Source organism: Nannobrachium achirus (assembly GCF_963921795.1).
Source record: "Nannobrachium achirus genome assembly, chromosome: 19".
Taxonomy (NCBI): Eukaryota; Metazoa; Chordata; class Actinopteri; order Myctophiformes; family Myctophidae; genus Nannobrachium; species Nannobrachium achirus.
In genome coordinates, this window is record NC_137826.1 from 49,997,108 (window position 1) to 50,022,403 (window position 25,296).

Below are 25,296 nucleotides of genomic sequence, written 5' to 3' on the forward strand. Positions count from 1 at the left end.
CATGTCAGTTTTCACGTCAATGTAAATGAGCCAGAGTTTTCATCTGTAGTCCCTGGACCTTAGTGGTGATCAACCCCACAATCCAACCCTTGATGCTGAGTGCCAAGCAGGGAGGGAGGCATTGGGTCCCATTTTTATAGTCTTTGGTATGACCCGGCCGGGGAATTGAACCCCCGACCTCCCAGTCTCAGGGCGGACACTCTAACCACAAGGCCACTGAGCTGGTTCACTTGAAGATGGGTTGTGCAAGAAAGACAAACCCTGGGCATTACAACTGAGAACCTTGTCCACATGCAGCTTCTCCTTGGGTATCCATAGGCAACAAACACCCCATAGTGCATACATGGGCAACTGGCGGCCCGGGGGCCACATGCGGCCCCCACCTTCACTTAATGTGGCCCACAGGTGTCGTTGTTGCGTCCCAAACTGCCCTAGACCCGGTGGGTCGTAACAACAGGTTAATACCAGAATACTTATATATTATTGATTTCAGCTGTTCCAATTACAACCATGATCTGCTTTAATTCCATCAGTCAATATTAGTAGCTTAATGACTAGTATAGTAGTATTAAAATGTATTTTCTTTATGTCTATAGTTTCTTTTTTTTGTTTTTGGTTCATAAAGTTAACATGAGTATATTACTAAATGCGTTTTAAATTAAATCAAAATGTTACATTTCAGGATTCCAATAAAAAAATAAAAAAAATAATTCAGGTTTCCAATTCAAAAGAAGCAAAAATAGCCGATCTACAAGCTCAAAACGCATCGCGCTTCTTTTGTATGAGATACTACTAGAATGACAAAGTATGACGTAGCAATTGCATTGTGGCCCTCTGGAGTGAAGGTGGAAATATAGTGGCCCTCAACGTCATCAAAGCTGCCCACTCCTGCCATAGTGGTTATTAAAAATAATAAAAAGTTAAACGAAAGCTGTAGTTTTAGTCTTACCAAAGTCCCAGCGTGCCTCATCTTCAACCATGAGTCACAGGAGTGTCATAACACATCTCTCTACTGAATTGATTGAACCATCAATCAACTTTCCTGCAGCCAAATGGACGGGTTTCTTGTTTACAAACATTGAGACTGTATCATGTAATCAATTCCGTCCAATCCCCAAACCTGTTGTTTTGGGGAGCGCTGGTTTCATTGGCTAATTTTGGTACCGACCCTGCGCACGCATCTATTTCTTATCAGTGTAACGTGAACCAGAAACCCGTCCATACAACATAGCAGATTTCAAATGCTACATTCTGGGGGAAAAAATAAATAAATTTGGAAAGTTTATTAAAAACACAACTCAAACTGTGAATGAATTGATTCATGTAGCCTATTATTTGAGTATTTAAGAAGACACAACATACATGGAAATAACTTGTTGTTGTGTGTACTGTACACATTTTTCCCATCTCTCCCTGCTCTCCACCTCTTTATGTAAGAGAAAATACATTTTCAGGTGCATTACTAATTTTGTCCAACCAGGAGAGAGTACCCGCAGCGTCAATTTTATAGTGTTCTAGTATCAAATGTGTTCACTAATTTCTTGTCATCACTTCCAATTTCACTTGTTCATCCTGTATTCTGTATGAATGTTTTGTTTACTAAAATCTGGAGAGTCAGGGAGACTCCTAATACTTAATGAATAGCATTGATTACTGTCAGAATGCAGAGACATTTAACTACTTAAAGGAGTAGTTCACCCCTGCAATGACTTTTTTAAATTGATTATTTACGCCACAGAGACTTGAGTTCGATAATATATATATATATATTGTATTTGTCGCATTCCTAAGACATTTTTTTTTATAGTAGATTTACCCCTATTGATTACCCCTATTAGTCGGGGATCCACATGCCCAAAAGCTCAAGGAATAGGGTTGAACCTGTGATGTTCTGCCGCACTTTTTATTTCTATTTTATCTATTAGTTTGGTCATTAAGGTCCACAGAATGAGAGGCCTGCTCTGCCGGAAACATCGCGAAAAAACGTTATGGCCATTTGTATATTCACTGTCCCATTGACTCCACTACACAGGAAAGGAAATATATTATAAAAACGAAAAAAATCTGCTTTAAGTAGCATGTGAGGGGTCAAACTGGAGGGTTTTCATGATTCTGAATCCATTGCAAGCATTTGTTTTGCACAAAAAACATTCCTTGGGCTAGAAAACGAACCAAGAAAACTGTGAAAAGTGTTGACTCATCACTGTGATGACTGTGAAAAGTGATGACTCATCACTTTTCCCACTTTTGTTGGTTCGTTTTCTAGCCCAAGGAATGTTTTTGTGCAAAACAAATGCTTGCAATGGATTCAGAATCATGAAAACCCTCCAGTTTGACCCCTCTTATGCTACTTGAAGCAGATTTTTTCGTTTTTATAAAATATTTCCTTTCCTGTGTAGTGGATTCAATGGGACAGTGTATACAAATGGCCATAACTTTTTTTCGCGATGTTTCCAGCAGAGCAGGCCTCTCATTCTGTGGACCTTAATGACCAAACTAATAGATAAAACAGAAATAAAAAGTGCGGCAGAACATCACAGGTCCTCTCCCATTTTGAGGGACTGGATCCCCGGCTATATTGATTGGGACCCACATGCATTTGAGTCACCATCCAGAATCAACAGGGATACATTTACTGGTATAACATTTTTTGTCTTAGGAATGCGACAAAAACATACCGGTCTCCATAAGTCTCCATGGCGTGAGTTATCAATAGAAAGTCATTTTGGGGGTGAACTACTCCTTTAAAGGACGACTTCACCACTGTTCAAACCCATCTTCATATAATTGGTCCTCAATAATGATCATGATAAAATAGTAGCACCATTTTTCTACTCAGTCTGTGTCTCATAGGAGGGCTGTGGGGAGTTCAGAAACCTGTCAGTGACATCATCGATGGGGAATCACTATGCACAAGAATCACATGAGTAGTGATTTGGACTGAGCTGGGGTCAAACCCCAGTCTCCCACTCGCCAGACGACCCATGCACCATCGTGCCAATAGGCAGTTAGCCCTATTCACGGCCCGCCCACTCAGCATCCCCCTGGTGCTGAAGTCACGTTTTGAAGGGTAAAACCCTGCCAAAAGCCTATAGAGTTAACACAGAAATCGCTAATTTAATTCAATTTCCGAATAGTAAAGTATAAAATACAGCTAGCATGATCAAGAACTGCAAGATAGTAAAAGGCACAAAGCATTATAATTTACTTTACCGTTCAAAATAATGATTTGTTGGCTTAAAGTCCAGCTATTTCTGTATTAAATTCCTCTTCAAAACTGACATCAGCACCAGGAAGTTGCTGAGAAATTTGCTGAGTGGGCGGGCCGTGAATAGGGCTAGTAGTTGGGGTCTTGGCTGGGGGCTACATATGCACAGACTGTAAGTATATTTTTGTGGACTGTGACAAAGTAAATTGTGTTTGAACACCATCAGTATGCGTGTCCATTAAACATAGTGTGCAAACCATGGCTGACCATGCAGGGGTCATCACTATGCTGCCTTTGTGGTGGACATTATTTGTCAAAGTTCCATTTTTGCCATGGGGACACACACAATTATTGGACATTAATATTACCAGAAGCACATAAAGAGCTAGCCCTGAAGGACCATAACAGGTCTGTAATTCTGAGATTGTAAAAATGGAAGCAAATGGAGCCATACCGGTGCATTTGGTTCCATTTATGCACGCACTCTCAGAGTTATGGTGGTCCTTGTAAATAAAACATTTGAGAATCACTAGTAGGCCTACTATAGTTGGATCCCTAATATGCCATAAATCACTCTCATACATATTCTGAAGAAAACATGGAGACTTGACATTCAGTAATTGGGTCTTATGATAAAAAATAACAACATTATAATAGTTTGTAAATCTAAAATTTGCCACAGACAAGCCACGAACACATTCCTTCTCCTAGACAAGAGGGAGACATGGCTTATTATAAGCAGACATGGCAACATTGGTAACTACCTGGCCACACCCACAGTGACCACCAGGAAATGTTCATTATTGGAAACTCCTGCATGTAGCAGTAGCAGTGTTCTACTTGAGTGATTTCTCGTATATTTAGCAGGTGAGACGGTTATACTGGGAATGCATATGCTGTGGGAAATATGCTATGGGATTATGTATGTTTGTGTTGTGCCTTGACTGTGTGTAAGTCAAAGTGTGTTGAAGAATGTGTGGAGTCAACTTATTGTCAACTTAGCAAGTTAGCATTTAGCTTGGGGCCTGTTTCTACTAGCTGCTGCAGCAGGGGTAGAAGCCATGATGAGTCATGCATTGTTGGCTACTAAGTTTGATTGGAGTGAGATTGATGTGATGCTATTTGATATTCGGCATAATGATTGATTGAATACATGACAAGGTATTTTATTTCTACATTGTGGTATTGTTACTATATCTGTCATTTCTCTCCATGGGCTTTCTGTTCAGTAAACAATGTGTAAAACATAGCAGACCATTCATCCCTTGCTCTCTGTCATACAGGCTGGTCTAGCAGAGAGAGTCATGGCTGAAAGCATTCCAGTTGATGTCAGTCCAGCTCCCTGTCCTGTGGACGTCACCAGTGTCCCTCCATCCTCAGTGGAGAGTGACACCTTTGTGTTCATGGAGAAGACACATCCCAACCAGATGTTAGAGAAGCTCAACAGGCTTCGTCTAAACAACACTTTGTGTGATGTGATTCTGTGCTGTGGAGGAAAGCAGTTCCCCTGTCACCGTACTGTACTGGCCTCCTTCAGCTCCTACTTTGAGGTAAACACACGTCTCAACCAGGCGCGTGCACTGCACACATAGGCTGCATTCCAACCAGCTCTCTTAAAATCTCGTAAAAATAGTACGAATTGACGTTTTTACTTTCGTACATAGAATACTAAAAAGGCCAATTATTCGTACAATTCATACGAAAACGTCCCCCAGTCAAATCTACGGCAGGAGGCACGTTCCGAGGCGAGCCGAAGAAGCACGGAAAAACCCGAGCGGCGCCATCTTGGTTTGAGCCGCTGCTTATAATAAAAATATAAATAATAATAATGGAATTGCATTTTTATAGCGCTTTTCCAAGTGCCTTATAGGGCTTTTCCAAGTGCTCAAAGCACTTTATTATTGTGCTGTAATAGATGTTGACAGAATGTCTTTACACAACCTGATTCACGCTGATATCGCTTTTGTTGTTGTTGTTTTTTTATTATATATATTTAACAAGGAAGTCCCGCCTACTGCAGTGCATCCGGTTTACTCCCGTTGCACTTCCTTTCACTTTCACCCATAGAGTATGCTTACACCACCGTCCCACTTGCAAAAGACGTGCTGTTTCCGTGATCCGCTCTAGACCGGATGGTCAAAGTGTTCACACACACACACACACACACACACAGACTGGCTGGAGGCTCGCGACACGGATTATGTTTTCTTTCTTCAATTGAAAAGTCCATTCAGGTAAGATAATAAATACGTTACATCATATGCACCACCACCACCACTAATGTTAGAATGTGTAGGTACTGTAGCAAAGGGTGTATGCCTGTCTGGTTTGTTGAGAGGGACATATATTCATAACTCTAAAGTAAGCTAAACAAGCTAAGCTAAGCTAGGCTAATTTAGGCTAATTTAGACAAGGCGGTCTGGGGTCTTATACGTTTTCAGGCCAGGGACCCCCTAGCTTATAGAGAGAGGTGAAGCAGGGACCCCTTACCTGAGAGAGAGGGACCCTTAGCTGAGAGATTAAGCAGGCTGCTTTGTCTCTCTCTCTCAGCTAAGGGGTTTGAAGATTGATTGAAGACTTTATTAGAAGTTTGCATAGGAAAAGGTACAGTTTCATGACGGTACAGTTCACTGGTACAAGGTCTACTAAAAAGAGATCCATGAAAAGACTAAGCTTATTTCCACTGGAAACCATTGAAGTATCTCATATAACATTGAATGACAGACAAATAGAACACAGTACTATGCAGTAGATATGTAAAGAAAAATAAAAAAAAATAAAACAGTAAGTCTAAACAAACAGTATATACAAAGAAGGGGCAGGGTAGGGTTGGGCTAGGTTAGTTTTTTTTACCAGTTGCGAACGGCTGCTGCCTGTAAGTGCTGAAGCAGGGACCCCTTAGCTGAGAGAGGGATGAAGCAAGCAGGGACCCCCTTAGCATGCTTTGAATGCTTTGTTGTCAGTATTAAAGTGATTGGTAAAGCCACTGTTCTTTACTTCAACAGGGGGTCCGGGGGTCCCTAGAGTTACTACAGGGGGGTCTTCCAAATCTTTGAGTGATAGACACTTTTGTTTATTAACCACTTGAACCCTAGCGTCCATATTCTGAGAACTCTAGTCAAAAATATCAGATCTCCTATTTATTATCTCCTAGAGCTTTGGGGAAAGAGCAGACTAAGTACAGAGTGAATGGTCAAGTTTATTAATATTGACAGTTCAAGTGGTTAAATATCTGAAAACACAAATTGACATGAAAATACACTGATGGTTGTGCTGTCAAACAATGAAACTATATGGAATCTATGAACAGGTTGTGGAGGTCCCTGCTTCAATCTCTCTCAACTAAGGGGTCCTTGGCCTGAAAACGTTGATTAATCGGTCAATTATTTAAGCAATTAATCAGATTGTGGCATTTGTTTAGGTATTACCTCATACATTCTGATTAAAGAATAGCTACACATTTGTCAGGCTAAAGGGTAACAGTATTCTTTTCAATTAGGTCATTTAAAAATAAATATTCAAGTCATATTTTTAGCAGGGTTCCCACGGTCATGAAATTACTGGAAATATTTTGAAATATTTTGAAAAATATTGCCTGGAAGGTCCTGGAGAAATAGCTATGCGTTCTTTGGTTATTGATTTTGTACCTCTGAAATGACAAATTAAACCTGGGCCAAAAAAACTTCAAATATTAGAGGCAGAATTGTGAAAATAGCCGATCTACATGCTCTCAACATGCGAGGCGTTGTGAGCATGTAGATCTGCTATTTTCACAATAGAACAGTGTTATACAAAATTGCTCAACTCTTAGTGCTCGTCACAGTGCTGGGGTCCCCAGTAAAAATATGATTATTTGGGGGGTCACGGCCTGAAAAGGTTGAGAACCACTGGCATACACTACCTGTCTTTGGGCATTGCGCATAGGAGTAAGCAACATGTTATTGAGCTGAATTATTGTTATATAGTCCTGGATATTGGGTTAAATATTGGAAAATTAATTGGAAAAGATTTGTGGGAACCCTGAGTAATACGTGTGTGTGTGTGTGTGTGTGTGTGTGTGTGTGTGTGTGTGTGTGTGTGTGTGTGTGTGTGTGTGTGTGTGTGTGTGTGTGTGTGTGTGTGTGTGTGTGTGTGTGTGTGTGTGTGTGTGTGTGTGTGTGTGTGTGTGTGTGTGTGTGTGTGTGTGTGTGTGTGTGTGTGTCTATTACTACCAGCGGGGCATCCTGGCCAAGGTGGAAGGGCAGCGACTGGCCTACCAGTTCAAAGAAATTCCCAAGAACATCCGCTTCATCGACGAGGAAGACTGGAGGTGGAGATGGAGGCGGACGGCGGGCAGTCGGACCTCCAACACCTCCACCAGCAGCAGGAAGCCACGGCCCCCCAGCCCCAGCAGACCAGCTACGTCACCGTCGTCCCAGCCAACCCCACCAGCATCAGGTAGGCCTGTCACAATTATTACCAGGGTTCCCACGGTCATGAAATTCCTGGAAATACTTTGAAATTAGAAACATATTTTTCCAGTACTGGAAAAGTTTTGGAATTGATCAAGGGTCCTGGAAGGTCCTGGAAAAAATATCTATGCATTGTCTTTGGTTATTGATTTTGTTAATACCTCTGAAATGACAAATTAAACATGCCAATTTGTCAAATATTAGAGGCAGAAATTGTGAAAATAGCCGATCTTGCGAGGCGTTGTGAGCATGTAGATCAGCTATTTTCACAATAGAACCGTTTTATACAAAATTCCTCAACTCTTAGTGCTCGTCAGGGTGCCGGGTTCCCAGTTAAAACATGATTATTTCGGGGGTCACGGCCTGAAAAGGTTGAGAACCACTGGCATACACTACCTGTCTTTGGGCATTGCGCATAGGATGCAGCGACCTGTTATTGAGCTGAATTATTGCTATATAGTCCTGGAAATTGGGTTAAATATTCTGGAAAAGTTTTGGAAATGAATTGATAAAAAGGTGTGGGAACCCTGTTCTAGTTCTTTAGCACAGTATTAATAGAAATTCCAGCGATTATTTGCCGATTCAATTACGATTATTAAACTAGTAAGACGCCTCAGGGCGACAATTCTTGGCCATCTGGCCAGTGATGTATATCGGACCAGTTACCCATATACTATGGAGATCCATGTACTGTATATAGTACATCCCTTGTATGCCCATACATGGAGATCCCTGTCTGAACCAGCCGCACATATATGGGCTGTCTTCCTCCACATATGGGCAATTCCATTCTGTTAGATATGGGCTTAATCAGGGATCTCCATATATGGGCATAAAAGATTCTGGGGAATACCCATATATGGACTTTTACATAGGTGATGTCACCGGATGTATCAAGGGAACCAACCCATATGTAAAATGTGTACACACACGTCTACACGGAGACAAGCTGTGACATTTCTCATGGTAAACTGCGACCTTCAGTCGCAATGAGTTGGGGCACTCCAAATTTACACAAACTCTGTTTTTCTCCACAGATGAAGGTCAACGTTGCGGCTGTCTGACTGAAGCCTTGTGGATTGCCACGTCTGATCTCCGCAGCATGGACCTTTCTACAGCAGGAGCAGCATTATCACTGCCTGTCCCCCGTTTAGACACCTAACATGTGCTATTCACCACATTGGAACACTTGTGGACTGAACTCTTTACATTCGGATTTGGTGGAAAGATTTGTGGACTGCCTGAGGACAATGAAACAAAATGGACGTCCACACAAGCTGCTCACCACCTTCTACCGGAATGGAGAGCACTCAGCAGCCTCGGTGTCTTTTTTCGCCTTGATGGATTGGTGTCAGGCATAATCGCCTATAACATTTTCGCCAGGTCTTTTCGCGTGGCACTTTCGCCGTGGAGGAGAGCCTTTTCACCAGGCTTGTCTGGTCGATTCAGCACAGTTGAAGAGCCATTTCGCCTACCCTCATGCAGTCTCTCAGAATATCCATGTTTGCCTCACCTGTCTGCTGTCGGTGACCATTACACTATCCTATGCACTCCATAGAAATCAAATTAATACAGATTAGAGCTATTGGAATCAGGTGCCGCTCTGGATGCATTTATTTTAACAAGCGCATGTCATCTCTGGTCGAATCCCCGCACCAATTGACAAATATTAGAGGCAGAAATTGTGAAAATAGCTGATCTACATGCTCACCCCAGTTTAAAATATGCACTGCACCTGCATAGGGCCATAACCATATGGCTAATTAATTCTTTGGACGCACCTGACCTGATTCCAATAACTATATGTATTGATGTGATTACTATGGAGTGTATTATGTGCATAGTCGTGTAATGGTCACAGTCACTATAATATTTAAGGGATGCCAGGACAGACTGACAGCATAATTGAGCATAGAGATACAGATTAGAGCTTTGGAATCAGTGTCCAAATAATTAATTAATTGATACGTGCACTGCTGCGCAAGGTCATGAGTCATGATTTCCTCCTGATATACATCAAACATTTGATTTGGAAGAGAGCCTACTACTGCTGCTTTATGGTGAAGAAGGTTTGTGAAATATATAGGATATGCAGCAAAATTGTTCTGGTGGGAGGCGTGCAGATCCCCCGCAAGCATAAACTTTCTGTCTGGTTCTGGTGCGCTCTCCTCTGCTCTGTGCCAGAGAGAGAGAGAGAGAGAGAGAGAGAGCGGCACCTGATTCCAATAGCTCTAATCTGTATCAATTTGATTTCTATGGAGTGCATATGATAGTGTAATGGTCACCCCAGCAGACAGGTGAGGCAAACATGGACATTCTGAGGGACTGCATGAGGGTAGGCGAAATGGCTCTTCAACTGTGGTGAATCGACCAGACAGGCTGTTACGCTGTTGTTGCATCAAGGGCAGACGTTGTTTTGAAAATGGTGCATTATCTTGTGGATGAATACATGGAAAATATATGGAAAGATACAATATCACGATATATTTCCAATCTGTATCACAATACACAATCTCATCACGATTCTTTCTCATGTTGGTTTTTATGTTTATCTTTCAAGTTACTCAACAGTCAACCACCTACAAGATAACAAAAAATAAAAGGAAAAAGGACGTTCCAGGGACGTTTGAGAACTACTGATTTAGACAAAATTGCAAATTCTCTATTAACAATTCAACAGGCTCCCTCATTGTATCACAATATACTGTATACAATATCTCTGAAGAGGCGTATCAACAATATTTATCACCATATCGCCCACCCCTACTGTTAAAGCCAAATTGACATTATTGTGTTTATTTATATTTGATTGAAATGCATGGCCTGGCCTTGTCAATTGTCTTTGTAAGCTTCAGGTGGTTGTTATGGCAATCAAATTGTTCCTGTCATCTGTCAATCACTGTTGGTTTTCGACCGTGTTTATCGTGTTATGCTGTGCAGGTGCTTTTGTTTTAAGATCTTTTGCATATTACTGTTTTTTGAATCAATAAATGGATTGTCATATCCAACTTAATATCTACTCTGTACTTATTAACCACACACTACATGCGTGTATGTTTTATTGGTAAGCCGTGAGTCAGATGATAAACCTTTGTGCTGTATACAGTAAGTCTGCATTACAGTAACGGTATTAGTGTGCTATTACATAGTAATAATGCAGTGATACAACTAAGCAGTTAACATAAGCGCTGTAGAGCAAGGGTCTTCCACAGGGGATCCGGGACCCCTAGGGGGTCTTCAGAATTACTACAAGGGATCCTCCAAATCTTTGAGTAATAGAAACATTTCTTTCTTCTTTTTTATATGAACCACTGTTATGCTGAGAACTTTAGCCAAAAATAGCAGATCTACAAACTCACAACGTCTCGTGCTGCGAGGCCGTGTGAGCTTGTAGATCGGCTATATTCGGCAAGGAGGTTTGGTGTCGTGGAGAAAAAGAGCAGACTAAGTACAGAGTGAAAGGCCAAGTTTATTAAGTATTGACGGTTCAAGTGGTTACAGTAAATACTCTGATGATTGTGCTGTCAAACAATGGAACTATGGAATCTCTGAAAAGGTTATAGGGGTCCCTGCTTCATTTCTCTCTCAACTAAAGGGTCCTTGGCCTGAACACGTTGAAGACCTCTGCTGTAGAGCTCTGTAGACCCTGATATTAGATAGGTGATTGTGGAGGGTTTAGCTAATAACACTGTAGAGCTCTGTAGACCCTGATGCTAGATAGGAGGGTGTGGACTGTGGAGTCTATGGTTATCATTCACTAGATTATCATTCACCATCGTCGGCAGGTTAGCATTCACCAGCCTCGGACTAATGCGACGTCGGACTAATGACATCAAAAACGCTATGTGCCCCATCTATCTGTATAAGAAATCGCACCTGTGTGAAGTGAGTGGTGCAAACATGACATACCGTACTTCTAGGTCATGACACACTTCGAGGTCTGTCATATACTATGACATAACTGTGACATCATTCAATATAAAAGGAGTATCCATTTGATAATTTGTAGTTATATATCCTGGTTATTTAAATGTTAATAACGCAATAATGTACTGGAAGCACAAAAGAAGACTCTTTGCTTTGCAGCACAGTCACAGAGCAAAGGACCAGGTAGGTCATCTTTAATATTCTTATGTGGAGATAACCCTACCCATCAAGCGGAATTAGACTACTCACATTTCCAGATGTTCTGAGTAGGGACACAGGACTGATTGTGAATGAACTTGGTGTGTGTGGCAATGAGCAACAGGTCTGGAGTGCTTGCAATAAGCTACATCCCATATGGCAGTTAGACATCTCAAGAGCTGTAAGCACCTGTTCAAAACCTGTGTGGACAGTATCTCTAACCCTAACCCTAACCCTAGCTGTAAACATGGACAATGAATAAAGAGTTCTCATGCATGTCCAGAACCTTTCATGGAGAAACCATCCCACTAAAGCTCAGATTTATAGAGGCATCCCTCCCATCTCACAGTTGTGATGGCACAAAGAAGACTCTGCTTTGCAGGACACTGTCACAGAGCAAAGGACCAGGTCATCTCAGATGTTCTTCTGTGGAGACTAACCTACCCATCAAGGGGAACTAAACTAAACCACTCACATTTCCAGATGTTCTGATAGGGACACAGGCTGTGAATGAACTTGGTAAGGCAATGAACAACATGCCTGTAGTGCTTGAAATATCTCATATTCATTCACAATCAACGAGCGAGGGAGAGGACAAAGGGAACAGACAAAGAGATGGCCAAGAAAGATAGCCAAGCCAAGAGAGAAATCAGAGACAAAGTAAGTACCTCTCACTTCACACGGGTGCGATTTCTTAATTGACACTTGGCTTTGGCAATGTAAACATATGTTTTCTTATGCCAATAAAGCAAACATCAATACTGTATATTGAACAAATCTGGCCTACCCCTTAAACCCTACCCAGCTACTCCCTCTTCCATAATTGGGCTGATCAAAGCTTTAAAGCCCTTATAAAGAATTAAAATGGACAGCATTGAAGACATGTGTGACAGTGTCCTATATTGTGGGTGACATAATGACAGACAGCTAAACCATAATATAATATCTTCCTCATAGTTATGTTTTACATTGTTGTAAAACTGTATGTATTACAGTGGAAGATAATAACACAGAGATAAAAGAGTGCCATATTGGACCAGTATGCTATAATTAAAACATCAGTATTCTATCAAAATAGTATAAATATAAAGCCATTAGGGTCTACAGAGCTCTACAGCAGAGGTCTTCAACGTGTTCAGGCCAAGGACCCTTTAGTTGAGAGAGAAATGAAGCAGGGACCCCTATAACCTTTTCAGAGATTCCATAGTTCCATTGTTTGACAGCACAATCATCAGAGTATTTACTGTAACCACTTGAACCGTCAATACTTAATAAACTTGGCCTTTCACTCTGTACTTAGTCTGCTCTTTTTCTCCACGACACCAAACCTCCTTGCCGAATATAGCCGATCTACAAGCTCACACGGCCTCGCAGCACGAGACGTTGTGAGTTTGTAGATCTGCTATTTTTGGCTAAAGTTCTCAGCATAACAGTGGTTCATATAAAAAAGAAGAAAGAAATGTTTCTATTACTCAAAGATTTGGAGGATCCCTTGTAGTAATTCTGAAGACCCCCTAGGGGTCCCGGATCCCCTGTGGAAGACCCTTGCTCTACAGCGCTTATGTTAACTGCTTAGTTGTATCACTGCATTATTACTATGTAATAGCACACTAATACCGTTACTGTAATGCAGACTTACTGTATACAGCACAAAGGTTTATCATCTGACTCACGGCTTACCAATAAAACATACACGCATGTAGTGTGTGGTTAATAAGTACAGAGTAGATATTAAGTTGGATATGACAATCCATTTATTGATTCAAAAAACAGTAATATGCAAAAGATCTTAAAACAAAAGCACCTGCACAGCATAACACGATAAACACGGTCGAAAACCAACAGTGATTGACAGATGACAGGAACAATTTGATTGCCATAACAACCACCTGAAGCTTACAAAGACAATTGACAAGGCCAGGCCATGCATTTCAATCAAATATAAATAAACACAATAATGTCAATTTGGCTTTAACAGTAGGGGTGGGCGATATGGTGATAAATATTGTTGATACGCCTCTTCAGAGATATTGTATACAGTATATTGTGATACAATGAGGGAGCCTGTTGAATTGTTAATAGAGAATTTGCAATTTTGTCTAAATCAGTAGTTCTCAAACGTCCCTGGAACGTCCTTTTTCCTTTTATTTTTTGTTATCTTGTAGGTGGTTGACTGTTGAGTAACTTGAAAGATAAACATAAAAACCAACATGAGAAAGAATCGTGATGAGATTGTGTATTGTGATACAGATTGGAAATATATCGTGATATTGTATCTTTCCATATATTTTCCATGTATTCATCCACAAGATAATGCACCATTTTCAAAACAACGTCTGCCCTTGATGCAACAACAGCGTAACAGCCTGTCTGGTCGATTCACCACAGTTGAAGAGCCATTTCGCCTACCCTCATGCAGTCCCTCAGAATGTCCATGTTTGCCTCACCTGTCTGCTGGGGTGACCATTACACTATCATATGCACTCCATAGAAATCAAATTGATACAGATTAGAGCTATTGGAATCAGGTGCCGCTCTCTCTCTCTCTCTCTCTCTCTCTCTGGCACAGAGCAGAGGAGAGCGCACCAGAACCAGACAGAAAGTTTATGCTTGCGGGGGATCTGCACGCCTCCCACCAGAACAATTTTGCTGCATATCCTATATATTTCACAAACCTTCTTCACCATAAAGCAGCAGTAGTAGGCTCTCTTCCAAATCAAATGTTTGATGTATATCAGGAGGAAATCATGACTCATGACCTTGCGCAGCAGTGCACGTATCAATTAATTAATTATTTGGACACTGATTCCAAAGCTCTAATCTGTATCTCTATGCTCAATTATGCTGTCAGTCTGTCCTGGCATCCCTTAAATATTATAGTGACTGTGACCATTACACGACTATGCACATAATACACTCCATAGTAATCACATCAATACATATAGTTATTGGAATCAGGTCAGGTGCGTCCAAAGAATTAATTAGCCATATGGTTATGGCCCTATGCAGGTGCAGTGCATATTTTAAACTGGGGTGAGCATGTAGATCAGCTATTTTCACAATTTCTGCCTCTAATATTTGTCAATTGGTGCGGGGATTCGACCAGAGATGACATGCGCTTGTTAAAATAAATGCATCCAGAGCGGCACCTGATTCCAATAGCTCTAATCTGTATTAATTTGATTTCTATGGAGTGCATAGGATAGTGTAATGGTCACCGACAGCAGACAGGTGAGGCAAACATGGATATTCTGAGAGACTGCATGAGGGTAGGCGAAATGGCTCTTCAACTGTGCTGAATCGACCAGACAAGCCTGGTGAAAAGGCTCTCCTCCACGGCGAAAGTGCCACGCGAAAAGACCTGGCGAAAATGTTATAGGCGATTATGCCTGACACCAATCCATCAAGGCGAAAAAAGACACCGAGGCTGCTGAGTGCTCTCCATTCCGGTAGAAGGTGGTGAGCAGCTTGTGTGGACGTCCATTTTGTTTCATTGTCCTCAGGCAGTCCACAAATCTTTCCACCAAATCCGAATGTAAAGAGTTCAGTCCACAAGTGTTCCAATGTGGTGAATAGCACATGTTAGGTGTCTAAACGGGGGACAGGCAGTGATAATGCTGCTCCTGCTGTAGAAAGGTCCATGCTGCGGAGATCAGACGTGGCAATCCACAAGGCTTCAGTCAGACAGCCGCAACGTTGACCTTCATCTGTGGAGAAAAACAGAGTTTGTGTAAATTTGGAGTGCCCCAACTCATTGCGACTGAAGGTCGCAGTTTACCATGAGAAATGTCACAGCTTGTCTCCGTGTAGACGTGTGTGTACACATTTTACATATGGGTTGGTTCCCTTGATACATCCGGTGACATCACCTATGTAAAAGTCCATATATGGGTATTCCCCAGAATCTTTTATGCCCATATATGGAGATCCCTGATTAAGCCCATATCTAACAGAATGGAATTGCCCATATGTGGAGGAAGACAGCCCATATATGTGCGGCTGGTTCAGACAGGGATCTCCATGTATGGGCATACAAGGGATGTACTATATACAGTACATGGATCTCCATAGTATATGGGTAACTGGTCCGATATACATCACTGGCCAGATGGCCAAGAATTGTCGCCCTGAGGCGTCTTACTAGTTTAATAATCGTAATTGAATCGGCAAATAATCGCTGGAATTTCTATTAATACTGTGCTAAAGAACTAGAACAGGGTTCCCACACCTTTTTATCAATTCATTTCCAAAACTTTTCCAGAATATTTAACCCAATTTCCAGGACTATATAGCAATAATTCAGCTCAATAACAGGTCGCTGCATCCTATGCGCAATGCCCAAAGACAGGTAGTGTATGCCAGTGGTTCTCAACCTTTTCAGGCCGTGACCCCCGAAATAATCATGTTTTAACTGGGAACCCGGCACCCTGACGAGCACTAAGAGTTGAGGAATTTTGTATAAAACGGTTCTATTGTGAAAATAGCTGATCTACATGCTCACAACGCCTCGCAAGATCGGCTATTTTCACAATTTCTGCCTCTAATATTTGACAAATTGGCATGTTTAATTTGTCATTTCAGAGGTATTAACAAAATCAATAACCAAAGACAATGCATAGATATTTTTTCCAGGACCTTCCAGGACCCTTGATCAATTCCAAAACTTTTCCAGTACTGGAAAAATATGTTTCTAATTTCAAAGTATTTCCAGGAATTTCATGACCGTGGGAACCCTGGTAATAATTGTGACAGGCCTACCTGATGCTGGTGGGGTTGGCTGGGACGACGGTGACGTAGCTGGTCTGCTGGGGCTGGGGGGCCGTGGCTTCCTGCTGCTGGTGGAGGTGTTGGAGGTCCGACTGCCCGCCGTCCGCCTCCATCTCCACCTCCAGTCTTCCTCGTCGATGAAGCGGATGTTCTTGGGAATTTCTTTGAACTGGTAGGCCAGTCGCTGCCCTTCCACCTTGGCCAGGATGCCCCGCTGGTAGTAATAGACACACACACACACACACACACACACACACACACACACACACACACACACACACACACACACACACACACACACACACACACACACACACACACACACACACACACACACACACACACACACACACACACACACACGTATTACTCAGGGTTCCCACAAATCTTTTCCAATTAATTTTCCAATATTTAACCCAATATCCAGGACTATATAACAATAATTCAGCTCAATAACATGTTGCTTACTCCTATGCGCAATGCCCAAAGACAGGTAGTGTATGCCAGTGGTTCTCAACCTTTTCAGGCCGTGACCCCCCAAATAATCATATTTTTACTGGGGACCCCAGCACTGTGACGAGCACTAAGAGTTGAGCAATTTTGTATAACACTGTTCTATTGTGAAAATAGCAGATCTACATGCTCACAACGCCTCGCATGTTGAGAGCATGTAGATCGGCTATTTTCACAATTCTGCCTCTAATATTTGAAGTTTTTTTGGCCCAGGTTTAATTTGTCATTTCAGAGGTACAAAATCAATAACCAAAGAACGCATAGCTATTTCTCCAGGACCTTCCAGGCAATATTTTTCAAAATATTTCAAAATATTTCCAGTAATTTCATGACCGTGGGAACCCTGCTAAAAATATGACTTGAATATTTATTTTTAAATGACCTAATTGAAAAGAATACTGTTACCCTTTAGCCTGACAAATGTGTAGCTATTCTTTAATCAGAATGTATGAGGTAATACCTAAACAAATGCCACAATCTGATTAATTGCTTAAATAATTGACCGATTAATCAACGTTTTCAGGCCAAGGACCCCTTAGTTGAGAGAGATTGAAGCAGGGACCTCCACAACCTGTTCATAGATTCCATATAGTTTCATTGTTTGACAGCACAACCATCAGTGTATTTTCATGTCAATTTGTGTTTTCAGATATTTAACCACTTGAACTGTCAATATTAATAAACTTGACCATTCACTCTGTACTTAGTCTGCTCTTTCCCCAAAGCTCTAGGAGATAATAAATAGGAGATCTGATATTTTTGACTAGAGTTCTCAGAATATGGACGCTAGGGTTCAAGTGGTTAATAAACAAAAGTGTCTATCACTCAAAGATTTGGAAGACCCCCCTGTAGTAACTCTAGGGACCCCCGGACCCCCTGTTGAAGTAAAGAACAGTGGCTTTACCAATCACTTTAATACTGACAACAAAGCATTCAAAGCATGCTAAGGGGGTCCCTGCTTGCTTCATCCCTCTCTCAGCTAAGGGGTCCCTGCTTCAGCACTTACAGGCAGCAGCCGTTCGCAACTGGTAAAAAAAACTAACCTAGCCCAACCCTACCCTGCCCCTTCTTTGTATATACTGTTTGTTTAGACTTACTGTTTTATTTTTTTTATTTTTCTTTACATATCTACTGCATAGTACTGTGTTCTATTTGTCTGTCATTCAATGTTATATGAGATACTTCAATGGTTTCCAGTGGAAATAAGCTTAGTCTTTTCATGGATCTCTTTTTAGTAGACCTTGTACCAGTGAACTGTACCGTCATGAAACTGTACCTTTTCCTATGCAAACTTCTAATAAAGTCTTCAATCAATCTTCAAACCCCTTAGCTGAGAGAGAGAGACAAAGCAGCCTGCTTAATCTCTCAGCTAAGGGTCCCTCTCTCTCAGGTAAGGGGTCCCTGCTTCACCTCTCTCTATAAGCTAGGGGGTCCCTGGCCTGAAAACGTATAAGACCCCAGACCGCCTTGTCTAAATTAGCCTAAATTAGCCTAGCTTAGCTTAGCTTGTTTAGCTTACTTTAGAGTTATGAATATATGTCCCTCTCAACAAACCAGACAGGCATACACCCTTTGCTACAGTACCTACACATTCTAACATTAGTGGTGGTGGTGGTGCATATGATGTAACGTATTTATTATCTTACCTGAATGGACTTTTCAATTGAAGAAAGAAAACATAATCCGTGTCGCGAGCCTCCAGCCAGTCTGTGTGTGTGTGTGTGTGTGTGTGTGTGAACACTTTGACCATCCGGTCTAGAGCGGATCACGGAAACAGCACGTCTTTTGCAAGTGGGACGGTGGTGTAAGCATACTCTATGGGTGAAAGTGAAAGGAAGTGCAACGGGAGTAAACCGGATGCACTGCAGTAGGCGGGACTTCCTTGTTAAATATATATAATAAAAAAACAACAACAACAAAAGCGATATCAGCGTGAATCAGGTTGTGTAAAGACATTCTGTCAACATCTATTACAGCACAATAATAAAGTGCTTTGAGCACTTGGAAAAGCCCTATAAGGCACTTGGAAAAGCGCTATAAAAATGCAATTCCATTATTATTATTTATATTTTTATTATAAGCAGCGGCTCAAACCAAGATGGCGCCGCTCGGGTTTTTCCGTGCTTCTTCGGCTCGCCTCGGAACGTGCCTCCTGCCGTAGATTTGACTGGGGGACGTTTTCGTATGAATTGTACGAATAATTGGCCTTTTTAGTATTCTATGTACGAAAGTAAAAACGTCAATTCGTACTATTTTTACGAGATTTTAAGAGAGCTGGTTGTGCATTCACACTAAAGAGTGATATACCCTCTCCTTGTCCTTTACTTACTAAAGGACAAGGAAAGGGTATATCACTCCTTGTCCTTTGAGAATGAAGGGGGGGAGGTTGTCGTCTAATTAATTCTCTATGGAAGTCAAATGGTGTCTTGCCTCTTCCAAGCCTCTTGGCTTGAATCAAGCTTTATTTAATTGATTGATTTTTTTTCTATTTATTTTGTCAATCAGGTACCCAGAATGAGAGGCACTTTTCAATTTTATGGGGCTGTTTTTAGCCCAAGGAATGTTTTTCATGCAAAACAAATGTGTGTCATGGATTCAGAATCATGAAGAACCCCTAGTTTGACCCCTCACATGCTACTTAAAGCAGATCTTTTCTTTTTTTAAATATCTTCTTTTCCTGTATAGAGAAGTCGATGGGTTCAACCCTTTTCTTTGAGCTTTTGGGCTTGTGGCTCCCCGACTATAACATTCTCCGCGCGTCCTTGTCCTCAACTCTACATCAACATTAAGGGAATGACAACATTCTGTCTTGGCTTTCATCTGAATATAATGATAAATATGATGGGAGCTGTAAGTGAATCATTGCCCTATTGTGTGTGGTGTTCAGTAACAGTGGTCTCCCCATCTCTCCAGCTCTAGAATAAAAATAAAATGAGAGGATCATAATTTCATCCAGTCCAGAGAGAGAGAACTAATACAGGATACAATATAAAGGTCCAATCAGGACAGAGAACTGAATTATCAGCTTCAAATTGGTGTCCCACCTAAAAATATGTCTGTCTAACCAAAAAAATATATAATAATACTTAATTACTTGTTTTATTTGTGTACACATTATGTAAATGAGAAAAGCCTAAATCATGACCACTGAAATCCAATATTTCAACTTTTTAACCTGAACAGAAGATGTTTACAACTGGCATGAAGGAGTCCAGACAGGAGAAGGTTGACATGATGGATGTAGAACCTCAGGAGATTGACCTGTTGGTGGGATATGCCTACACTTCACAGCTGATCATCTCCTCAGTCAATGTGAAGGTAATGTATTATCATAAACCTTATTCATTGTGCCCACAGTCCATTGACATCCCGACCATGAACTATGAACTTAAGTTGACATTAATTGTCATACAATAATCGTGATTGATGATTTAATTGCGATTTTGTAATTGAACATTATAGAGCATATACATAGATGTATAGATATGACTATCAATGACCACTACTAAAAATCACAATATACAATTCATGGACAAAACGGCATTTATTTTATAGTGTCATACCCTTTTTTCTTTTTTATTTGGGATAATGTTTTTGATTTGTTGCAGGCCCTGCTAGCAGCATCCAACCTGCTGGGTGTCACAGCTGTTCAAGAGGCCTGCTGTCATTACATGGAGCGTCAGATGGATATAAAGAACTGTGTAGGAATTCACTGCTTTGCTGAGCTCCACTCCTGTCAGATGTTGATGAAACACAGCATGGATTACATTCTGGAACACTTCAGTGACGTCTACCAGCAGGTCAGACATTGAAGGTTACATACGTACATTTTAATCATATATATTATATATATCGGGCTGACATTAAATTGACTGAATATTAACCAGCTACTCTCACTTGTCATTGTCACTCTCACCTTTCACTAGTGAGCACTTGAAAAGAGATTTTTGTATTAGTTTTATTTCAGGAAGCATGGGTTTGAAGCAGAATGGTAACTAATTTATCATCTAATATACTGTATTGTTGTGCCAATAGGAAGAGTTCCTCTCACTCTCTGTGGACAAAATGGCAGAGATCCTTGCCATGGAGCGTCAGATGGATATGAAGAACTGTGTAGGAATTCACTGCTTTGCTGAGCTCCACTCCTGTCAGATGTTGATGAAACACAGCATGGATTACATTCTGGAACACTTCAGTGACGTCTACCAGCAGGTCAGATATTGAAGAATGCACATGTTGTGATGCGCGGAACTGGGGATTGAACCCGGGACTCCACTCGCCAGTCCAACACACAACCCGCTGTGCGCTGCTTCATGGCTGTACTAACTATGGGGACTACACTTACATTTTAGAGCCAGACTGATTAATGGGTCTAGCTGTTCTTTTTTTTCTTTCATTTTTTACACCATCGGGATCTGCAATAAGGCATTTTATGTGTCCAGATTTTGAACATTCTACCTGGTATAATTTTTCCCGTTTTAAATATCTATTTTGTCAAATGTAATTTTATTCGGTGGGCTTTGAGCTGTGACGAGGGGCTTGAGGTTGACGCAGAAACCTTTATCTTTAATTGATCGTCGCGTATAGACATGGATTATTTTCCGATTCTGGGACACCCATTACTTTGACTTGTCCGTGTCACTCTCACCAGTGAGCTCTTGAGAGGAGGACAGGTTAGTTCATGAACTATGAGAACAGACTGGTTATATATCTCATGTACTGTATTTTGTTATTGTAATAGGAAGAGTTCATCTCTCTCACCAAGGACAAACTGACAGAGATTCTTGCCAACGATGATCTCAATGTGTCCAAGGAGGAGCTGGTGTTTGACGCTGCCATGTTGTGGCTGAACCAGATGGACAGCTATCCATACCGCAGGGAGAGCTTTAATCAGGTCTGTTCTTTTTGTGTTTCAACTGATTAAAGATCGTGGAGAATAAATCACTTACACAACCTTTAAATGTTGTTCAGACAATATGCAGTCGGGAGAAAATAATGAGTTATCTGTTTTTCGTTCTTCAAGGTGATGGAGCATATCCGTCTGGCTTTTATCAACCCCTCCTATTTTGAGCTTTATGCATTTCTGGGTGAAACTGAAACCCGAGTGGTCCAGAGGCTCTCTAAGGTCCAGAACCACAGACCACGCAGGTCCACCCTCACAGGTACCCTGCCATGCATGTTGGAACTGGTGCTGGGGAAAGTTGTACATCTAGTGTGATTTCCAGTTCATTCACATGTAAAAACATAGATTGCAATACAAATTGTTATATTTTCTATTTGAGCTTCATATTAGAGCAGGGGTCTTCAACGTTTTCAGGACCCCTTAGCTGAGAGAGAGATGAAACGGGGACCCCCTCTACATAATGTATAAAATTGTGTTGCAGATTCGAAATGTTAATAGATTTCTTAGACAGCATAGACTTGTTTGTTATTATTATTATGTTATATTTATTTTACAATTGAAGCTAGCGTGTTTGGTCTTCTGTTCTTCTGTACAGACTCACGTGAAGTGATCCTGATGTTGGGGGGATGGGAGGGTAAGAAGCCATGTTGCAGCATTCAGACCCTTGACCCTGTGACCTATCAATGGAAGACTCTGGGATATCTGCCGTTTGCTGTATGGAGTCCTGGTCTGGTGGCTTCAGGTGAGAAGTACCTTCAGATCATCTGGAGTAGAAGTCAATCATCTTCCGGACGCTTCTCAGTCTTGCCTCTGAATTGAACTGTAGCAATATTACACTGAAGTTATGAAGCTATTTAAACTGTAACCATGTTTCAAAGTTGCAGTATTCCAACTTCGTAATCAGCATCAGTTAGGTGAGCTATTGTTGCTACAATTATCAATACGTAAAATAAAAAAATGTACTCAAGTACTGTACTTAAAGGGGCACTCCACCACTTTTCAACCTATGTTCATATAATTGACCGATCGCTATGCCCCTCCTAAAGCCGTCCTTGTCCAATGCCAAGTTAGCAACAGGTTACTAACGCAGCTGACTTGGCAAGCTGCCATGGCGGCGCGCATCGGTGTCTGGCTGCTAGATAGAGGTGGGATTTATGGTTCTTTGAAGTGAACCGGATCTCTGAGATCCGTTCCTTTCAAAGAGCCGTTCAAAAGACTGGCTCATTTTAGTTACTGGTTACTTTGTAGATTTTGATTATGATTGTAAATCACTTCCACCCATATAGGCCTATACATTTTGGCCAATACATTTCTGGCATTTGAAAATAGGTGATCTACAAGCTCACAATGTGTCACGTTGCGATGCATTGTGAGCTTGTAGATCGGCTATTTGCAAATGATTTTTCTACATTTTACTCATTGGAAAACCTGTGAAACAGGACATTCTGCATAATGAGTACGTTCTAATATTGGTACTTTAAGTACATTTTGAAACCAATACTATTTTACTTTTACTCTAGTACATTAATAACATTCCAAACTTGATTGAAGTATTGATATGTTTACCTAAGTAAAGACATGTAGTACTTTTCCCACCACTGTTCATTAGAAAGGAACGGCTCCCTACTGTGAACCGAATCATATCGTTCATTTCAAAGAGTCGTTCAACAGACTCGATTCGTTCGCGAACGTCCCACCCACTCGCTTCCGTGTCACAAACACTGAAACAAAAACAGAACGGATTGCACTGACCTAGACAAACCCACGGGAATAATTTAGGAGCACTTCATGAAAAAATATAACTGGTAACACTTGTGTACTGTATGTTAATCTGACTTTAGTATAGGCTATTGTTTTCTTCCTGGACGTGCGTTTGTTTGTGGCAGGTTAGTCTGCAGCTGGGTGCTATTGCTGCACGCCGCCATGGCAGCTTGCCAAGGCACCCGCCTTAGTAACCTGTCGCTAAACGTGGCATTGGGCAAGCACGGCTTTAGGAGGGGCATAGCGATCGGTCAATTGGTCCTCACTCAAAAATAGCTTTTTTTCTTTTTTTTTTTTTTCAGAGGAGGGCTGTGGGAAGGTCAGAAACCCATCGTCTTGTGACATCATCGATTGCCAATCCAGCTTATAGAAACTGCAGGCTTTCTATTCCTGAAAAGTTGCAATTTTAAAGTGGAAGCCATTGTTCTCGTGATAATAAAAATCTAAATATTTTTATCAAAAATATTGATTAAAATTTATTTTTGGAAAATGATGATGTCACAAGACGATGGATTCTGAACTTCCCACAGCTCTCCTAGGAGACGTGGACTGAGTAGATTTTTTTTTTTTATATTTTATCATGAACATTAGTGAGGACCTATTATATGAAGACAGGTTGAAAAGTGGTGAACTACTCCTTTAAATACAATTTTTAGGTATCTGTACTTTACTGGAGTATTTCCAATACTTTTACTCCACTATATCTCTGAAGCAAATACTGTTCTGTACTTTTTAAGTACACTTTGATAACAATACTTTTGTACTTTTACTCATGTGCTTTTGGAATTTCAGACTTTTACTTGTAAGTCTGAAGCCACACCAATGTACCTATGACAGTGGATTCGCCATTCCGCCAATGCATTTCAATGAGAGTGGAGCGTTTTCATGCCAGTAGAGGATTTCTGCAAAAAACGCTCCATTCTCATTGAAATGCTTTGGCGGAAAGGGGAATCCACTCTTATAAGTACTTAAGTGTGGCTTCAGCTTAACAGAATATTTCTGTATTGCATTATTGATTATTTTACTAAGTATAACATTTGAGTATTTTATCCACCACTGGACGTAAGCATGCTGCAACACTTATCTGTGATCTGTTTACAGGCTCCAGAAGCTGCTTTTAATGCCATTGTAAACAAAACAAGGTGCAGCGTTGCACAGAAACCCCAAACCACTACATCCAGGGATGAACGCGATTGACAGGCAGTAAACCCTTCCCCACACTGCAACAGGAGCAGTGATATTTTTTTCATTTTGAGTTACCGATAAAAGCTGCTAGTTGGGCTAAATACATCTACCTCACAGCCATTTTGGTCAATAGAAAAATGTTGCCCATTTTGTATTGATTTTCAAATTGGAGATATCTTCCAGAAACCATCAATATCACAAAAGTAATACAAAGAAAGAAAAGGAAGAAAAAAAAATGTTGCTCTGAATAGTTTTGTCAGGTAATAGAAGGGTTTCCTAATAATTGGAATGAAGTTAATTATTAATTATGAAGTTAACTTTACTTGTATACAGTTGATTTTAACTTCACATTAACTTCAGTCTTGCCAAAGTAAATCTGGGTT

At 41.0% G+C, this 25,296-nt stretch overlaps 2 protein-coding genes across 2 annotated transcripts; one reads left to right on the forward strand and one right to left on the reverse strand.

Moving 5' to 3' along the window:
• Nucleotides 1-4,512: 4,512 nt before the first annotated feature.
• On the forward strand, nt 4,513-10,593 carry LOC308304900 (uncharacterized protein; the record flags this gene model as incomplete). The annotated part of the gene is made up of 4 exons (XM_080749526.1): nt 4,513-4,723; nt 5,336-5,442; nt 7,423-7,645; nt 8,697-10,593. 4 exons carry the CDS (start codon nt 4,513-4,515, stop codon nt 8,819-8,821), a joined length of 666 nt encoding a protein of 221 aa, XP_080605652.1. The 3' UTR covers nt 8,822-10,593.
• A 3,001-nt stretch (nt 10,594-13,594) lies between these two features.
• LOC308304901 (uncharacterized protein) lies at nt 13,595-19,850 on the reverse strand (the record flags this gene model as incomplete). The annotated part of the gene is made up of 4 exons (XM_080749527.1): nt 13,595-15,491; nt 16,543-16,765; nt 18,711-18,819; nt 19,843-19,850. The coding sequence occupies 4 exons, from the start codon at nt 19,848-19,850 to the stop codon at nt 15,367-15,369; spliced, it is 465 nt and encodes a 154-aa protein (XP_080605653.1). The 3' UTR covers nt 13,595-15,366.
• Nucleotides 19,851-25,296: the final 5,446 nt, after the last annotated feature.